This window comes from Carassius auratus, chromosome 10 (genome assembly GCF_003368295.1).
Source record: "Carassius auratus strain Wakin chromosome 10, ASM336829v1, whole genome shotgun sequence".
Classification (NCBI taxonomy): Eukaryota; Metazoa; Chordata; class Actinopteri; order Cypriniformes; family Cyprinidae; genus Carassius; species Carassius auratus.
This window is the reverse complement of record NC_039252.1, coordinates 20188923-20206231: the sequence shown is the minus strand read 5'-3', so window position 1 is coordinate 20206231 and position 17309 is coordinate 20188923. Positions and strand designations below refer to the sequence as shown.

At 35.5% G+C, this 17309-nt stretch overlaps 3 protein-coding genes across 3 annotated transcripts; 2 read left to right on the top strand and 1 right to left on the bottom strand.

Moving 5' to 3' along the window:
* Nucleotides 1-1546: 1546 nt before the first annotated feature.
* Nucleotides 1547-5744, bottom strand: LOC113110242 (E3 ubiquitin-protein ligase MARCH5-like). The gene is made up of 7 exons (XM_026274328.1): nt 5594-5744; nt 4953-5052; nt 4670-4872; nt 3710-3840; nt 3449-3632; nt 2181-2347; nt 1547-2107 (listed from the first exon to the last, which is right to left on the bottom strand). Exons 2-7 carry the CDS (start codon nt 4979-4981, stop codon nt 1946-1948), a joined length of 876 nt encoding a protein of 291 aa, XP_026130113.1. The 5' UTR covers nt 4982-5052; nt 5594-5744; the 3' UTR covers nt 1547-1945.
* Nucleotides 5745-6124: 380 nt separating this feature from the next.
* Nucleotides 6125-12347, top strand: actr1b (actin related protein 1B). The gene is made up of 11 exons (XM_026274327.1): nt 6125-6328; nt 7220-7284; nt 7676-7751; nt 7994-8119; nt 8475-8599; nt 8685-8901; nt 9011-9103; nt 9369-9543; nt 9640-9701; nt 9781-9821; nt 10732-12347. Exons 1-11 carry the CDS (start codon nt 6281-6283, stop codon nt 10832-10834), a joined length of 1131 nt encoding a protein of 376 aa, XP_026130112.1. The 5' UTR covers nt 6125-6280; the 3' UTR covers nt 10835-12347.
* A 932-nt stretch (nt 12348-13279) lies between these two features.
* LOC113110239 (BTB/POZ domain-containing protein KCTD9-like) lies at nt 13280-17097 on the top strand. Its single transcript, XM_026274326.1, has 12 exons — nt 13280-13480; nt 13579-13700; nt 13795-13838; nt 13933-14032; nt 14678-14733; nt 14826-14954; nt 15120-15187; nt 15509-15604; nt 15685-15834; nt 15958-16063; nt 16136-16269; nt 16350-17097. The coding sequence occupies exons 1-12, from the start codon at nt 13433-13435 to the stop codon at nt 16464-16466; spliced, it is 1170 nt and encodes a 389-aa protein (XP_026130111.1). The 5' UTR covers nt 13280-13432; the 3' UTR covers nt 16467-17097.
* The last annotated feature ends 212 nt before the right edge of the window (nt 17098-17309 follow it).

Sequence of the window (17309 nt, the reverse complement as noted above, 5' to 3'; positions counted from 1 at the left end):
CAGATGTCATTTATAGGCTATGTAAATGCATCTATGATTCAGCCATCAGTGTGCTTTTAAATTCAAATTTTTGAATTTACTTTATGTATTGGAATGCTAAGTGAAAACTTCTGTAATATGATGTCATATGTTTATATCCTGTAAGTGACAGATGAATTGTGGGATTTTCTGCGTCACAAACATGGTTACGTTCCACTGAACGTTTGGCAGCTTCAACAAAGCCCGTCTGCCGTAGTTATATTTCTCAGAGATGTTTAAAAGTGGGTGACAACAACCCCAGAGGACTGTTTTAGATGCTGCGTGAGTTGAGTGCTGCTCCAGTTGTACGGCTGGGAGCAGGGGTGTATTTTTAAACCCAAATGAAGTCGTCTTGGGTGAGGTGATTGCACTCCCTCTTCTGTCTTTTCTCCCAGACAGCCGTTTACCATCTGCAAACTTTTGCATTATTCATAGCCCCCACCTCGTTCTCGAAATAAAGAAATAAGAGATCAGAAGCGGGCCAGATTATTCCTCAGCCTTGTCTTTGCTATTCCTTCCAAGGGCCTGCCGCAGAGCACAGAGGATGTGGCTTGCTGACAGCAATGAAGGGCTGTGCCAAACACGCCAGTGGGGAGCGGGAAAATCATGTCCATCACCTCACCCCCCACGACTACATAATTAACACTTCTATTTAAATAAACATCATTACTCGTTTCTTAAAGGGTAAAACGCAGCCTAATTTTCATTTTTGGGTGAACTAATCCTTTAAAGCTATAGTTCACCCGAAAATGAAGATTTACTCAGGTCATACAAGATTTAGATCAGTTTGTTTCTTCATCAGATTTGGAGAAATGTAGCATTGCATCACTTGCTCACCAATTGATCTTCTGCATTGAATGGGTGCCGTCCAAGTCCAAACAGCTGATAAAAACACCATAATACACACAAGTATTTCACATAACCCCAGTCTACCATTTAACATCTTCAGAAGTAAAAGTTGTTTGTTTGTACGAAACCAGTCTGTAGTAATAACACTTACTCTAGTGGAAAAAGTCCATACCCTGTTGTCCACTCACATCAAAATCCACCCACACATTTGTTTAGAACAGTTTTTGCTTGTAAACGGTGTTCGATCTGTGCATATTCCTCTCCTTATTCAGACCAGACAAATTTTTCACTGGACAAAGTAGCATTATGAAAAAAATATTGTAGCCAGAAACAACAATTTGAAATTAAAAACACATTGATGGCTTTATTTCTTACAAACTCACAGAGTTTTACTTTATAAGATGTAAATTGATGGACTGGAGTCGTGTGGATTATTGTGATGTTTTTAATCAGCTGTTTGGAATCGCATTCTGATGGCACCCATTCACTGCAGAGGACCCATTGGTGAGTAAGTGTCGTCCTTAAAATACAAAAGATCAATATTCTTCCTCAGAAAATTATAGGATTCACTCAGTATTTTCATCCTATTTCAAAAGCAGTTTACGAAGCCTGTCCAAAAGAGAAAAATAAGTATTACACACAAAGAAAATAATCAGATTTTCTATTAACACTATCAAAGTTTGTGGGTATATTATCCTTTATTTGTCATTAAAGAGCCAGTGCTTATCATCTTCAATCAGACTCATTCTCGAACTGCTTACATTTGCAGGCTAACTGACAATGTCTTCATCATCAGAGACATCAGTGCACAGTGCAGGTACCAGCTTTGCATTTGGCGCCATCTACTGGTGTATTTTGCTATTACAGGCACTTTAACACCCCAACAAACGTTTCTCACCGATGAAAGTATTTCAGTCACCCTTGCAGTTAGGTAACACATAGCAAATATGTGTTTGTGCTGATTTAGAGTCACGTGAAACTGAAAAATGACGTCTTTAAACATCTGTAAATATGTCTTTGTTTATACTGAGAATCCTACACTACAGTGCATTTGTTGATTTCCTCAAGTGCATCGTCTTCATTCATTGCTACTGTCTTCATTGTCATCCTCAAAAGTGCCTTCTGCTCGTCCCTCGGGCCTTGGGTAATTCAGGATGTTTCTGTTGGCCTGGATGAGGTACTGCTGCTGTTTGAAATATACTTTCAGCACTCCCTTGATCACCACAAACGCAATGCCGCCCTGGAAGAGGAAAACTGGGTTAGGATTCACACTTCCTAATGTATGGGAGACTCTCAACGCCTTCGACTCTCACCAGGATGGTGCGCTGCAGGTTTGACGTGACCCTGCGGAACAGGAGGCGTCCCACCAGGTTGGCGATGGAGGGGAAGATGAGGGCGCCGCACAGGGTGCGAGACACAGAGAGATGGTCTGCTCCGTAACTGCCATCTGCTGGGATGCGGGCCAGAGGACGGCCCACACCTGCACAACAAATGATATTCTCTGCTGTAAAATTATGCTTTTTTAAATATTTTATTAATAGCACAAGCCTACGGTAAGACTGTGATACTGAATCACAAATGCTAAGATGATTTAAAGGAACAGTTTACACCAAAAATTTACTAAAATGGCAGTTTTTTTCAAATTTTTTCCATCTTTATTGTAATTTGAGTTTTTATTATTTTGTTATGTGCTTTTGTAATTTTTATTAGTTTTTGCAAAGTATTTTCATACAAAAAACAATAATATTTAATTGATTTGTATTGAAATTTAGTCATTTCAATACTTTAATGAATTTGCCTTTATTTTTGGTTTTCATTTCAATTTTAGTCATTTTGTACTGGTTTTTGTTTTATTAAAACCAATTATATTTAGCTCAATTTATTTGTATTTAATTTGAGTAATTTCAATATTTCAATTAATAATCCTTTAGTTTTCATTTTAGTCATTTTAATAAGTGCTTATGTTATTTACATGAGCTTTTATTGACTTTTTATATAGATTTAATTTTGTATTATGTTAATTTATATACTATTACAGTATAATAAACATTTAAATATATTTAATAGATTTAGTGGTTTATTACTTTAGTGATTAAATGATAAGAGTTGTGTACTTTTGTCATTTTTATTAACTTTCATTTATTAGTTATTTATTTTATATATATATATATATATATATATATATATATATATATATATATATATATATATATATATATATATATTCAGCTTTATTTCTATTTCAGTTTTAGTAATATCAGTACTTGATGAATTAGCTTTTTTCAGTTTTCATTTTAGTTCAGGTTTTATTCATTTTATTGTTATGCATTTGTCGTTATTAGCTTGTGTGCATTTTTAAAATATATTTAGCTTTTTATTTAATTTTTATTGCCGTTTAAGTAATTTTAGTACTTTAACTTATTTTAATTAAGTTTTATTAAAAAGTTTTATTTTACATTTGATTAAAAATCTATTTTTATTCATTAAAGAAACGAAAACTAAAAGTTTGAAATAATTTTAGATTTAGTAACCAATAACACTGGGATGAACTACTGCCAAGTTTAACCCATTTTCCACATACCAGGTACAAGCCCGCTGAAGACCTGAAGCTTAGAGGAGTGTCGTTGCCAAAGCCGCACCACGTAATCCTCCCAGCGAATCATCTTCCCCAGGACCAGCATGACGGGGATGGTGGGTAAACCCATGAGTAAGAAGAGAGGATCTGCATGCTCCATCACATCCAGACCCTTCTTATGGCCCACCACCTGAAAACAGAGAAAAAAATGTGTTCAAAAGAGCCAAAAAGAGCCAAGCTCCTCTCATCCTCCTGTCTTTAACACACCTGCATAACCGTGACGGCACCGTAAGTGACTGCTGACCAGTAGATGGTGCCCACCACGACTCCAGCCGCGGCGAACGGACTGGCCCTGGACAGAGCTCTGTCGACCTGCTGGAGGAAGTACACCAGAGGCCCTGGACGAGAGACAAAACCACACACTTAACACTTCCCTATTAAATTAACAGAATATCAGCCAAACAGAAAATCAGAATATTAGTCATTAGTAAGCCCACGCAGAATCTGTCCACTTTTGTCACATTTTCTGAGCTAATTAAAAAACTAAAAAATAAATATATGATTATTGTTTTAAATGGTAAAACAAAAAAATATATATTTTATTAATACTTATATAATATAGTAATTAAAATTTTGAATTAACTTGTATTGTTATATTTACATTTTAGTCATTATGTGCTTTTGCCTTTTTTGAGTATTTTTTTTTTAATAATTTTTGCTTTTTATATACATTTATTAGTTTTTTATTTTTATTTTATTAAGCTTTGAGTTATTTTTATTTAAATGTTAGTTTTAACTAAAAGTTTTTACTTTACTTTTTATATTTACTTTACTTCTTACTTGTACTTTTTTAAAAAGCTTTTTTTTAATAAAATTTTCATTTTAATTATTTTTAAATATTTTTTAAATTAGTTTTTGTACTTTTTTATATTTCCATCTATTATATTTAGCTTTACTCATTTTAGCACTTTAAATTACACTTTTTTAATTTCCTTTAGTTGCAAAGATTTTATCTAATATTTGTATTTTAATTTATTTAAACTTCAATGGCAATTTCAGTCAGTAAAAAAAAAAATTAATAGCAGAAGCTTGGAGAACTACACTCTTATCAGGAGCTAATTATCCAAAACATTTGGTGCATTATAAGTATGCAATAATGTTTGAATCCATGACAAAAATGTATCAGTAAGTTTCCTTTAAAAAAAATGGTCAAGTGCAAATATTCACCTATTTTGGGGAAAACTATCTGGTATTCAGTGCCACACTGTGGGCAGCTGACGGCTCCTCCGCTGTTTCCCTTCTGTTTTTCATCAAGCCATCGCTGTAAGCAAGACTGATGGATCCATTTGGTGCAGCCCTTACACCGGCACGGGCTGACCCATTCTGCAGCTCGATCCTCCTTCTCCGTAGCAAAACACACCCAGCAGTTCCTGTCATCGGACAACAGATTACCAGTGACCATTAGTTATACTGACCAGTCCTGTGATTCACAGCTGATGGAGAAACTCACTTCTCTGGAGGTTCATCTACACAGGCCATCTTGTGTCAGGTTCGATCCACGCCCTCCAGCTCAACCATGAGTGAGCCACAGCAGGCTCAATGTCCAACACCTAATACAGACCATTAGACGTGAACGCAGTTCTTCAGTACAAACATATTTGATTTATCACATCACAATGTTCAATAATAACATTTCTACTGTAAGTAAAATAAATATAGTAAAATGCATGATACGTTTAGTCTTATAATATGGTAATCAACGCCATTTATTAAACGGATTATGAAATAATTATCTACAATTTTTTATTTTATTATTATTATTACAGTATACGACACGGTATGATACATACAGTAACATGCCAATTATATTTATTTTACTAAATTATGTCTTTGTATAAAAGATGAACAATACATTTTTATCTTATTATATTTGCTTTTTTTAGTTATTAATCAGGCCCTAGTCATGTATGAATGTCATGTCAGTGGGCATTTCCTAATTTAAACAATTGAAATGTAAATTTTGTTTTAATTCAGCACTATTTTCATATGGAATGACTCGCATTAAACTAACCAAAGTTTTAACAGCTATAAACACACCGAGACATATAATTCAGACAACATTGTTAACCGAATTCAAACAAAGATCCTTACCTGAAGATGATTTGTAGATGTAAATGTTTCTGATATGCGTTATTTTTAGTTTAGATCTCTAAGATCTCAGACACTTTCAATTTCTCGGAGGACAGAACGACAACCTCATGAAGAACAACTTCCGGATAAGCCACTTCCCTTAGTCAAAATAAATGTCCCTAACTATCTAAAATGTCCAGGAATGCTTCGTTTGGTGTATATTTTTATTTATATATTATCTCACTTCATGAAAGAGCATACATGCATGAAACTAAAGAGTAAGTTATGTGTATTGAATAATTGTTAAATATGGCAATTCGATTTTTATTATGATTAAGGATCCTCTCTGCTACTATTTTAATTATTGACAAATACATTTAATTAAATACATATATTTCGAATTATATCTGAACATAACATAAATAAATATATAAAAATAAACACATTCAAAATAAATAAACAACAGGAGGTTGTCAAACTGCGTCTACGAACCAGGTGGCTATTGGCTAAATGAGCTGTCACTCATCTCCTAGATAGTCGGGTTTGATTGGCTCCCTCCACAGTGCGGTTCGGTTGACGTATCACCGCTCAGCCTGTGGTTATTCTGCTAAGAAGCGACGGTTATTTTTGTTTACATGAACAGAAAATCATAAACGGTGCTTCTTGCGAACGAGTTGACCGAAAAACGCACCTAATCGCAGGCTGAACATGGAGTCGTACGATATTATAGCCAACCAGCCGGTTGTGATTGATAATGTGAGTATGATGTCAGCAGCCCTCCACACCCAGTCTGTGCTAAGAGGCTAAAGCTAATGCCATTGTGCCAAAGCCAGCGCTAGCCGGCCAATGCTAATTGAGAGGTGTTTAGGATTATAATTATTTAGATTATAATATGTACAGTCTGATGCACGTCTGATTGTTTTCAGTATGTAAAGCAGAACAGTGTAATATCCGTCTTAATTGCGTTATCTTGAAGCATTAGCTGCTCAGATTGATGCATCGCTGTAAAGCTGATTTGTCATTGATTTCAATGGTGCTTTGAATTGGTCTCAAACTTCAACAAATGATTCAGCGTTGTACAAATTAACGAAATACTGCAAAATGCATGGTTGTCAAAGAATAGCTGTCAGATAAAATCCTGTATTTGAGAGTTATAGTTGCTAAGATGGCTGGCTGTGACCCCGCCTTATATACACAGCCACATTTATTAGTATGAAATAGTTAATATAAGTTAGAAAATGGATTTTGATCAATGCTAAAAGTTTTCAGCTATAGATGGAGAAATAATAAGCCCCAACTGTTAATCAGATTTAAGGCGGGAGATCTCAAAGTCTGAATGTCTCTTTGACAGGTTGCTAAATTTATGAAAACTTATCAAAAGTTTATCAGTGATGAACTACAAAAATATCAGTGATGTTTAGTGAAACTAGGTTGTTTACTCTTCTGGAGTCTACAGATGGTTGGTTTTCTGGTGTCTCCCTCCAGCGCTGTCTCATGACTCAAGAACAAACAAGGAGGGATCAGATCATTATATGAATCATTTTACAACACATTCACTGTTTGAGCTTTTATATTGCACGTTTATATTGAACCACCTTCCTGGACAATTGTAGACCATTGTAACTTGCTTTACACTTTCTCTTTCAGGGGTCTGGAGTTATTAAAGCTGGCTTTGCTGGAGATCAGATCCCTAAATACTGTTTCCCAAATTAGTAAGTAACTATTTTCTTGATATAACTATATTGGAGTAACTTTCAAAAGTTTAAGATCATGTGATCATGTCACACTGAAGGACTGGAGTAGTGATGATGAAAAAATTCAGCTTTGCATCTCAGGAATAAATTACATTTTGAAATACATTCAAATATAAAACAGTTATTTTAATTTGCAGTAATATATAACAATATTGCCGCTTTTTCTGTTTGGTTAAATAAATACAGCCTTGGTGAGCATAAGAGTCTCTTTTAAAAAACAATAAAAATCCTTGCCAAACAATTTTAAGATAAATTGGGTTTATTGATGTAATATTAACCATCTGGCATTTATTTTAGTAATGTAATGTGTTGTGAATGTAATGTAATAACTAGAATGGTGTATTTCTAGTGTGGGACGGCCCAAGCATGTTCGGGTGATGGCTGGTGCCCTTGAAGGTGATCTCTTCATTGGACCCAAAGCTGAGGTAAACTTTTTTTATTTGAATTGAAGAATGTCTCTCTATTAAGTTTTACATTCATGATACAGTCAACTTCCATAATACTTCCAAATAATATTGTTTGTTAACTTGTGATGTTATTGGTTAATAATGTTTTATGTATGCCATACAAAAGAAAAGTTATTATAACTTAGACAAATAGTTTTGATTTCATGCTGTTATAAGAATGTAAAAACCTTCTGTGTTATTTATTTCTGTTCTGTATTCAGGAGCACAGGGGGCTGCTGTCTGTCCGCTATCCTATGGAACACGGTATTGTGAAAGATTGGAATGACATGGAGCGCATCTGGCAGTACGTGTACTCGAAGGAACAGCTGCAGACTTTCTCCGAGGAGGTACGGTGTTACATTTGATGTATTATGTGTTTATTAGTGCTGTCAAACGATTAATCGCATCTATAAAAAAAGTTTTATATTTTTACATACTACATGCACTTTCTGTAATAATAACAACAGTAAATTATGCATGTTTACAGTAGTAACTTAAACCCTCACAATAACCATAACCCTATTGTGACTACATGTAGTTTATTAATCTAATTTAATAGTTATTTGTGTAATTTTCTGTAGCAATATCACCTGAAAATAAAGTTTAAGCTTATATTTCATTCGATCTCTGATTACCATAAAAAAAAATTTGCACAGCGCTTTATTATTCAGACATTAATAATATTTAATGTTGATCTCACAGCATCCTGTACTGTTGACTGAAGCGCCGCTGAACCCCAGTAAAAACCGTGAGCGGGCGGCTGAGGTTTTCTTCGAGACCTTCAACGTGCCGGCGCTGTTCATCTCCATGCAGGCGGTGCTCAGTTTGTGAGTTCATTGCTTTGAATTTCATTCTTCCTGATATCAGACTTCCTGTTCCCTCTCTCGTGCAAACATGTTTCCTGTCTAACAGATACGCCACAGGCCGAACCACAGGTGTGGTCCTGGACGCTGGTGATGGTGTGACACACGCTGTCCCCATATACGAGGGATTCGCCATTCCACATTCCATCATGCGCGTGGACATCGCCGGACGTGACGTCTCCCGATACCTCCGCCTCCTCCTACGCAAGGAAGGCTACGATTTCCACACTTCTGCTGAGTTTGAGGTCGTGCGCACCATCAAGGAGGTATGAGACACCACATCGGGATTCATACGACATGTTCTTTGCAGCTCCTTCTTGGTGGAAATTATAATCTAGATACGAAACGATGAAGAAATGCTGTTTTGTTTTCCAGAGAGCCTGCTACCTTTCCCTCAACCCCCAGAAGGATGAAACTCTAGAAACTGAAAAAGCTCAATACACACTCCCCGACGGAAGCACTCTAGATGTAAGAATGAAATGGCTCATATATGTTAGTGTAGCATCATATCCTGGTTTTGTTTACATTCAGTGGAGTTTCAGTTCAGGTTCTTCCTGAAGTCAACATGACATTCAGAACCTTCTATAATGTGGCAAAAGTTCCTTTGTTGGGATAAAGTGGACCGATAACTCACTCATGATAGCAACAGAATTGTGTACTAAGAATGTAAATGGATTCAGTTTTAATTTCACATTGAGTTGATGTGTTACTCACAGCGGTTTATCTCCTGCAGATCGGTCCAGCCCGGTTCAGGGCTCCAGAGCTTCTCTTCAGGCCTGATCTGATTGGAGATGAGAGCGAGGGAATTCATGAGGTGCTGGCTTTCGCCATTCAGAAGTCAGACATGGATCTGCGTCGCACGCTCTTCTCTAACATAGTATTGTCTGGTGGCTCCACGCTCCTCAAAGGTAGAGCGAAGAGATCAGTCGAAAGCATCTTTCAGTTCTCCATCCAGTGACAGAACTGAGACACTATGTTCACTATGTTTACTTTGTTCCTCGCAGGTTTTGGAGACCGGTTGTTAAGCGAAGTGAAGAAACTTGCACCCAAAGACGTTAAAATTAAGGTGACTCTGTTACGGCTAAGAAATGTTAGCTTAGTGTGAGAACTGTGTTTTTAAATATATATATATTTTCTTGTTTCAGATATCTGCACCACAGGAGAGACTTTATTCAACATGGATAGGGTAAGAGCAATGTGTATATATATGCCAATGTTACACAAAAAAGATTTACTACTGTTTTTTTTATTTATTTACAAGAAATTAATACCTTTATTCAGCACGGATGCATTATATTGATCAAAAGTGACTGTAAAGACATTTATAAGGTTGCAAAAGATTTGTATTTAGAGTAAATACTGTTCTTTTAAAATTCATATTCCCCAAAAAGATTCCTAAAAAATCAGGGTTATCATTAACTAAAACTGTTAAAACATTTTTGTTAATTGAATTAAAGCTTGAGTAAAATGAAATATTATTTTTTCCTTTTTAGATATATATATATATATAAAAAAAATGAAGTTTAAGCTAGTTTAAGCTAATTAAAGATTTAAGTTGAAGTTGATAGCTAACTAAAACAAAAGTAAAATAAATTACACTTAAATTATTTTTTTAAACAAAAATAAAAAAGACAAGTGAATACCAAAATGACAAAAAAGAACAAAAAATTAATGAATGGAAATACAATAAGTTTAATCTAATTTAAGACCATTAAATCTTAAGTTGAAGCACTAAAATTAAAATGAAAATTAATTACACCTAAATAAATTTTTTAATAAACCAAAAATAATAAAAAAGACAAAAACCATAATGACAATAATAAAATATAAAAATTGTATTCAGTACATTTAAATAAAATTTAAATGTACTGAAATGCAATAAAAAATTAATTAATAAAATTCAAGTATTTAAAAAAAAAAAAAAAAAAAAAAGAGTAGAAAAACATAAAATCAGTGTTACATTTTAAAATATATTCAATTAAAGTTGTTTTAAATTTGACATTTTTACAGACCCCGAACTTTTGAATGTTAGTGTATGTTTTTAAAAAAATGTTTTAGTGTATTTTACTTTACCTTTTTCCTTTTTTTTTGTATAGGGGATCTATCCTGGCTTCACTCGACACCTTTAAGAAGATGTGGGTCTCCAAGAAGGAATATGAGGAAGATCGCGCCCGTGCCATCCACCGGAAGACATTTTAATGGGGTTTAAGGCCACTGGCCTCCCTCATCTCTGCGGTTTCACATCCCTCTCCTCTCTCGCTTGGCCTCCCTCTATTACCCTCCCTCCCCACCCGTCCCGACAGCGAACCTGCCGGGCCTCCCATCCGCAGCTAAGGCATGCCTTCCGTGTCCCCTGCCCAGCTCTCATTCGGGACACCCGACGAATGGCACTGGGGCAGGATACCACCGGGTTCTGCACCCAACAAACACCAACAAAAAGGCTTTTCAGGGCATCAGTCAATACTGTTAACTATTGTTTCATTCAAAGCCAATGCTTCAATTTAGCGCTTTAGATATTTATTACACTATTTACCCTGCCCTGTATGATATTGTCATATCTATTCTAATGAAAAATGAAGGTGAATGTTTTACTCTGTTGTAAGAATTTCATTCCAGAACCGAAGAGATCGATCATTTTCTTTAAATGTCGCAATTATCAGCGTAGTATTTTTATTCCTATTTGTTAATGACGAGCGTATACAATAGAAAAAGGCATCGCTCACCACTACAACAATTCACTTTAATGGACACTACTGTGTTTCCTGTCTGTGTCCCTTCTCTTGACTCCCATCTCGAAGCTGAAACCACTCTATAGCTCAAGGGAACTAAATAATGTATACTGAAATACGAAGTACACGGTAGGTAGCTAGATTTATCGCTGCTTGACACGTCGACAAGTGTTCTTATTAGTATACAGCACATTTTAACATGGAATCATCGGTTTATGAAAAGGGCCGGCTTTTAAGAAACACTTTCTAGTTGTTTACTGTCTTTTTTGCTCTTAGAATTATGTCTGTCAGCTTTAAGTTGTAAAGCATAATTGTTACCGCACAAAAATTGACTTGATGCGAACATCAGCCCTTTCGAGTCACGTTCTTCCTCTGAACATTTCCCATGATCCTCATATTGTTAACTCGAGAACCAGAGCTGTTGACTGAAGCTTTAATGAAGTCATCCAGTGATTTTTACGTTGCCATGAGACGTCTCATCATTGTGGCACGATCTCGATGTAAATTCAGACTCTCCCCAAATTCCAGATTAGTGCATGAACTCAACAGAACGACTGAGATGGTGTGTTATTTCATTGTAAATCTCATCGATGTGGATATCGAAGGCAGAGGGTGGCCGAATGGATTTAGAAGCTCTTCTGGCACTAGTATTTCTGTAGTGTTTGTTGAAAGAGAGCTGCTCTCTAATGGGATGATGGGGTAACAGGGTTGCGTTTAAGTCCAGTTTGTCCAACCTAAGAATCGCCTTACTCCAGTGTCTTCATTGGAAGGTCAGAGCATCTTGGTTGCTTTTCTTTTGATAGAGATAGAAATATCATCATAAGCCTTGTGCATAGTGGATTGCTATTCAAACTGTTAAAAAACAAAACAAAAAAATAAACGAAAAAAGGACTCAAATGTACAAACCTGTTTCTTCAATTGTTGCTTTTTCATTTAATTTTGTAAATTCAGTATGATAAATAAATTAATGCTGTCTGAAATAAGCTTCTGTGCATTCTGTGTAAACAAAGAGCAGTGTGTTTGTCTGCTTATGCATTGTTGCTGATGTTGTTAACAGGGGTTTTCAAGTCTGCTGAAGTTTTGTCACATTTAGTCTGTGTGACTTTGTAGTACACCAGAAATTCATATTAGTTTTTTTTTAATGTAAGTTTAAAGATCCCTAAATTTACTATATTAAAATTATATAATAACATATTAGAGTTAATTGCTAATAGTGAGCATGAAATATCGTAAAAGTCACAAAAATTTACTATTTTATAAAGCTGGTCATTTTAACACTTGTTGATGATGGCTCAGAAAGACGAATTCTCCATTGAGAGCCATTCAAAAAAAAAAAAAAAAAAAAAGTAAGGTTTTTTTAAATTAGTATTTGATACAGTTAAACACATACAAAATATCACCTGTTAAATCAATCTCATTAGTTAGTACCTGACATAAAAATAGAAATAAAACATAAATAAATTAAGTGTTTCTTCAATTGTCGCTTTTTCATTTAATTTTGTAAATTCAGTATGATAAATAATTTAATGCTGTCTGGAATAAGCTTCTGTGCAGTATGTAAACAAAGAGCAGTGTTTAAGTGTTTGTCTGCTTATGCATTGTTGCTGATGTTATTAACAGTAGTGGTTTTCAAGTCTGCTGAAGTTTTGACTGATTCGACCATTACAACCAGCGCTGAGAAAAGTAACAAACACCACGTGACCTGGTCGTCTACGTGTTACTCCAAAATCGGCCTTGACAATAATTTTGTATTAAATGACGAGAAGAGAGAAATGTCAGTATCCATTGAAATGTAAATCCACAATACAAAAAAATAAATAAAAATATATTATTATTTTGCTCTATCGAACCTGACCAATCAGAAAAGACATTCGGTCCTTTAATCCCGCCCACCTTTGGACTCTGCGTTGTTGTACCGCGCTCTATTTTCAAAGTCCCTGATTGGCCGCAGTATTGACGGAAGTAAATAGCCTTCTTCAGTAGTCGGAAATGGTTTAATGAATTACAGTAACGTGGACTTTAAAAACAATAATTATAGACACTGAGGAGTCACAATACAAGCACGGACATGAGAAGAGTCACGCTGTTTGTAAATGGAACCTCATACAATGGCAAGGTGAGTGTGTTTTGTTATCTATTGTCTGCCTAATATATAATTAAAGGCGTGTTTCCTGAATAAATCACACGTTGTTGCTCCTTTCAATATTTTATCAGGTGGTGGCAGTTTATGGAACTCTAGCTGATCTACTGTCAGTTGCAAGCACAAAATTTGGAATAAAAGCTGCCAATATATACAATGGGAAAGGAGGTCATATTGATGATATAGCCCTTATTAGGTAAGAACAATAACTAGCTATCTAGTGCATACAACCGCTTTGTTTACATGTGTATATTATTATAAACATAAAACATGCTGTTTCTCTGGAACAGAGATGATGATGTCTTGTATATATCGGAAGGAGATTATTTTGTTGGTGAGTATAACATAATAACTTTGATTTGGTGTGTGATTCTCTTAGATCTGTGTTCAGTTGCCTTAAAATGTCTTAATTTAATAATGTCCTACAGATCCACCAAATAACATAGAAAGTTCACATGAGTTTCTCTCCTGGGCACACACTGATTGGATCACCCTCAATGTGGGAGGCCGACGGTTCACAACCACACGGTGATGTCAAAAACAGATCATACTAGTCTGGTTTTATTTGTTGTCATGCCTTTAATTATGCTGATTTTAACTTTTTTTTCTTTATTAAGATGTTAAGCATATTTAATGATATTCACAGATGAAATTAATGGGAATTAATAAAAAACCAAAATCTCTGAATGCATTACAGCAGAGATGCCCAAACCAAACCACCATGCCATGTCACAAGAGCAGGGAAAAATATGTCATTACAGCATATCTTAATTTCTAATTTTTTTTTTTTGTTTTGACATTTTTTTTAATGTAAAAAAAAACCTTAAGTGAAGTTCATTTCAAAAAATTTTTGGTTACTTACATTTTGTAAAAAAAAAAAATATCTAAAACATTTTATTTTAGTATAGTTAATGCAGCATTTACTTAATTGGCCCTTTGCATTAAAAAGTTTGAGCAACTCAAACATTACATCATTACAGTAAAGGGAATTATTGTGGGAAATTTGTCAATTTTAATGAAATCATGTCACAAAATCTTTTTTAGTGATGCAAAATATTAACTATAATTCATTTTAATTTTGACATGTATTTTAATTTTAACCTTTTTTTGTTGTCACAGCTGTTGCTGTGTGATTAATCTAACGCTTTAACACTTTTCTGTGGTTGTTTTTAGGAGCACTTTGGTCAAAGAACCGGAGAGCATGTTGGCTCACATGTTCAGAGACAAGGGTGAGAACTGAACCAGTGTCTAATGTTCCAAATATAATTTGTGCATGTACTTCTATTCATATTGCTCTTTCTGTTTTGTCATTTCCTGGCAGATGTATGGGGAAACAAACAGGACGAGCAAGGGGCGTATCTCATTGATCGGAGTCCAGATTACTTTGAGCCCATATTAAATTACCTGAGACATGGACAGCTCATTATTAATGACGGCATCAATCTGCTGGGTAAGAGAGCAGAGACATGGTATATACAACATATAAACTGCTTTTGGAACTGCACCTTTATATTTTTTTGTATAACACACATTCTAATATGTAAATGAGCTCTGTTATGATTGGCTAAACTCTTTGCATGTGAAATGAGTACCTATCGAGGGTTATTTTACGCAGGGGTGCTTGAAGAAGCTCGTTTCTTTGGAATTGAACGTCTCGCTGAGCAGCTTGAAGGTGTTATTAAGGTAAGAAAAAAAGCTAAAAAGTTTAGCTTTGATTGCACTATATTTTCAATGTTTTATTTTATTTTATTTTTATGTAAAATCATTTTCTAACTGTTTTTAAATGTCTTAATCATTTTAAAAGTTTTAAAATTGCTTGTTTTATTTTTGTTATTTTTCTTCATGATTATTTTACTTTCTTTTATGTAAAGCACTTTGAATTACCATTGTGTACGAAATGTGCTATATAAATAAACTTGCCTTGCCTTGCCTACAATAAGGTGAAAATGTGATTTATTTAATGTGGACATAAATAACAGTGAGGGCTGTTTCGTCCTGCTTCAGAATTCCCAGCCTCCCGAAGACCACTCGCCCATCTCCCGCAAAGAGTTTGTGCGCTTTCTGCTTGCCACTCCGACTAAATCAGAACTTAGATGTCAGGTATGAAGTAACTGAATATTTACAGTGATGTATTTTTTAATTTTATTGTACATTATATCAATGTAAACTGTTTTTCCCAGGGCCTGAATTTTAGCGGGGCGGATCTCTCTCGTCTTGATCTGCGTTACATCAACTTCAAGATGGCCAACCTCAGCCGCTGTAACCTCACACACGCCAACCTCTGTGGTACCAACCTGGAGAGAGCAGACCTCTCCAACGCCAATCTAGATGTAAGGATATCATATTTTAGACATTCACTCATGTCTTTTGGTTCCTTTTGTTGTAGCATTTATCCTGCATTTATGTCTTTCTGTCTGTGACACTGATTTGGTCTTTTTGCATGTCTTTCCCAGGGTGCCAATTTACAGGGTGTGAAAATGCTTTGCACCAATGCAGAAGGGGCATCCCTCAAAGGCTGTAATTTTGAAGATCCCGCAGGACTTAAAGCGAATCTAGAGGGTAAATTGAGCACACTTGACTTCTCTTGGATCTCATATTTCCCAGTATGTAACTCTTGTCATTTCCTCACAGGAGCCAATCTGAAGGGGGTGGATATGGAGGGCAGTCAGATGACGGGTATAAACCTCCGGGTGGCCACGCTGAAGAACGCCAAACTGAAGAACTGTAACTTGCGGGGGGCCACTCTGGCAGGAACCGATCTGGAGGTGAGCGCACATCAGTTTTGTTTCAGAATCCTTTGGTAGTTTGTCATGTCTTCACTTCTATTTTTTGTTTTGTCGAACAGAACTGTGATCTGTCCGGCTGTGACCTTCAGGAGGCGAACCTGCGGGGCTCCAACGTGAAGGGTGCCATTTTTGAGGAGATGCTGACACCGCTGCACATGTCCCAGAGTGTCAGATAGCCTCCTCCAGCCTGTTCACGGAGCAGCTTTAATTAAAAACCGACAGTACCTGCAAACTTACTGTCATGTGACCTTATGCCTGTTGATATTATCTGTTCATCTGCTGTCTACTGTTGCCTCAGATAATTTATTGTGATTCATTGCATTATTATAGATGGTGTTTGCTCCATTTCTCAATGCAAGATTTATTTTTTCAAGATTTTCAAGATTTGGGATGTTCTGCATTACATTGTATATTTGTGCCAAGCTTTTACATGTGTCACTGCTGGTCTGTGAACTGAGGGTCTGATATTTGTGTTTTTGCATCTGATTCTTATTTAGGAATGTGGCTGTTCTGCGAATACGAAGTTTGATACATTTTCATACGTGTCATTTTTTTAACTGTTGTGCTTGTTTCACTGTTACGTGGCTTTTCTGGACTGTGCTGCATGCAGAGAGGAAAACATCTGCTGAAACCTGCTAGTTTAATGTCCCCAGCCCTCTAATGGTCCAATAAAGTCAAACACTGGAGACTGAAAGGACTTTTTGGCTTTTTAATTTTCTACTGTTTTCACAATTGCAATGCATTGTTTCAGGGCAGACAGTTCATTTATTGTAAGAGGAGAATTTTAATGTTAGTATCTTAATAAATTTGATCGGATTAACAAATGCTGTATGGTTTGTATAGATTGTTTGATTTTTATGACAATTTAGCACAGATATTTCAATCTCATTACTCTTCACTCTTAGTCTCATTACCATAAATTTTTTTAGTTTTTACTTAAAATGAAATAATTTCAGCTAGTTGCCAAGGCATCATTTCTCAGTTTTTTTAGTTTTAGTTTATATTAACAAGCACTCTCT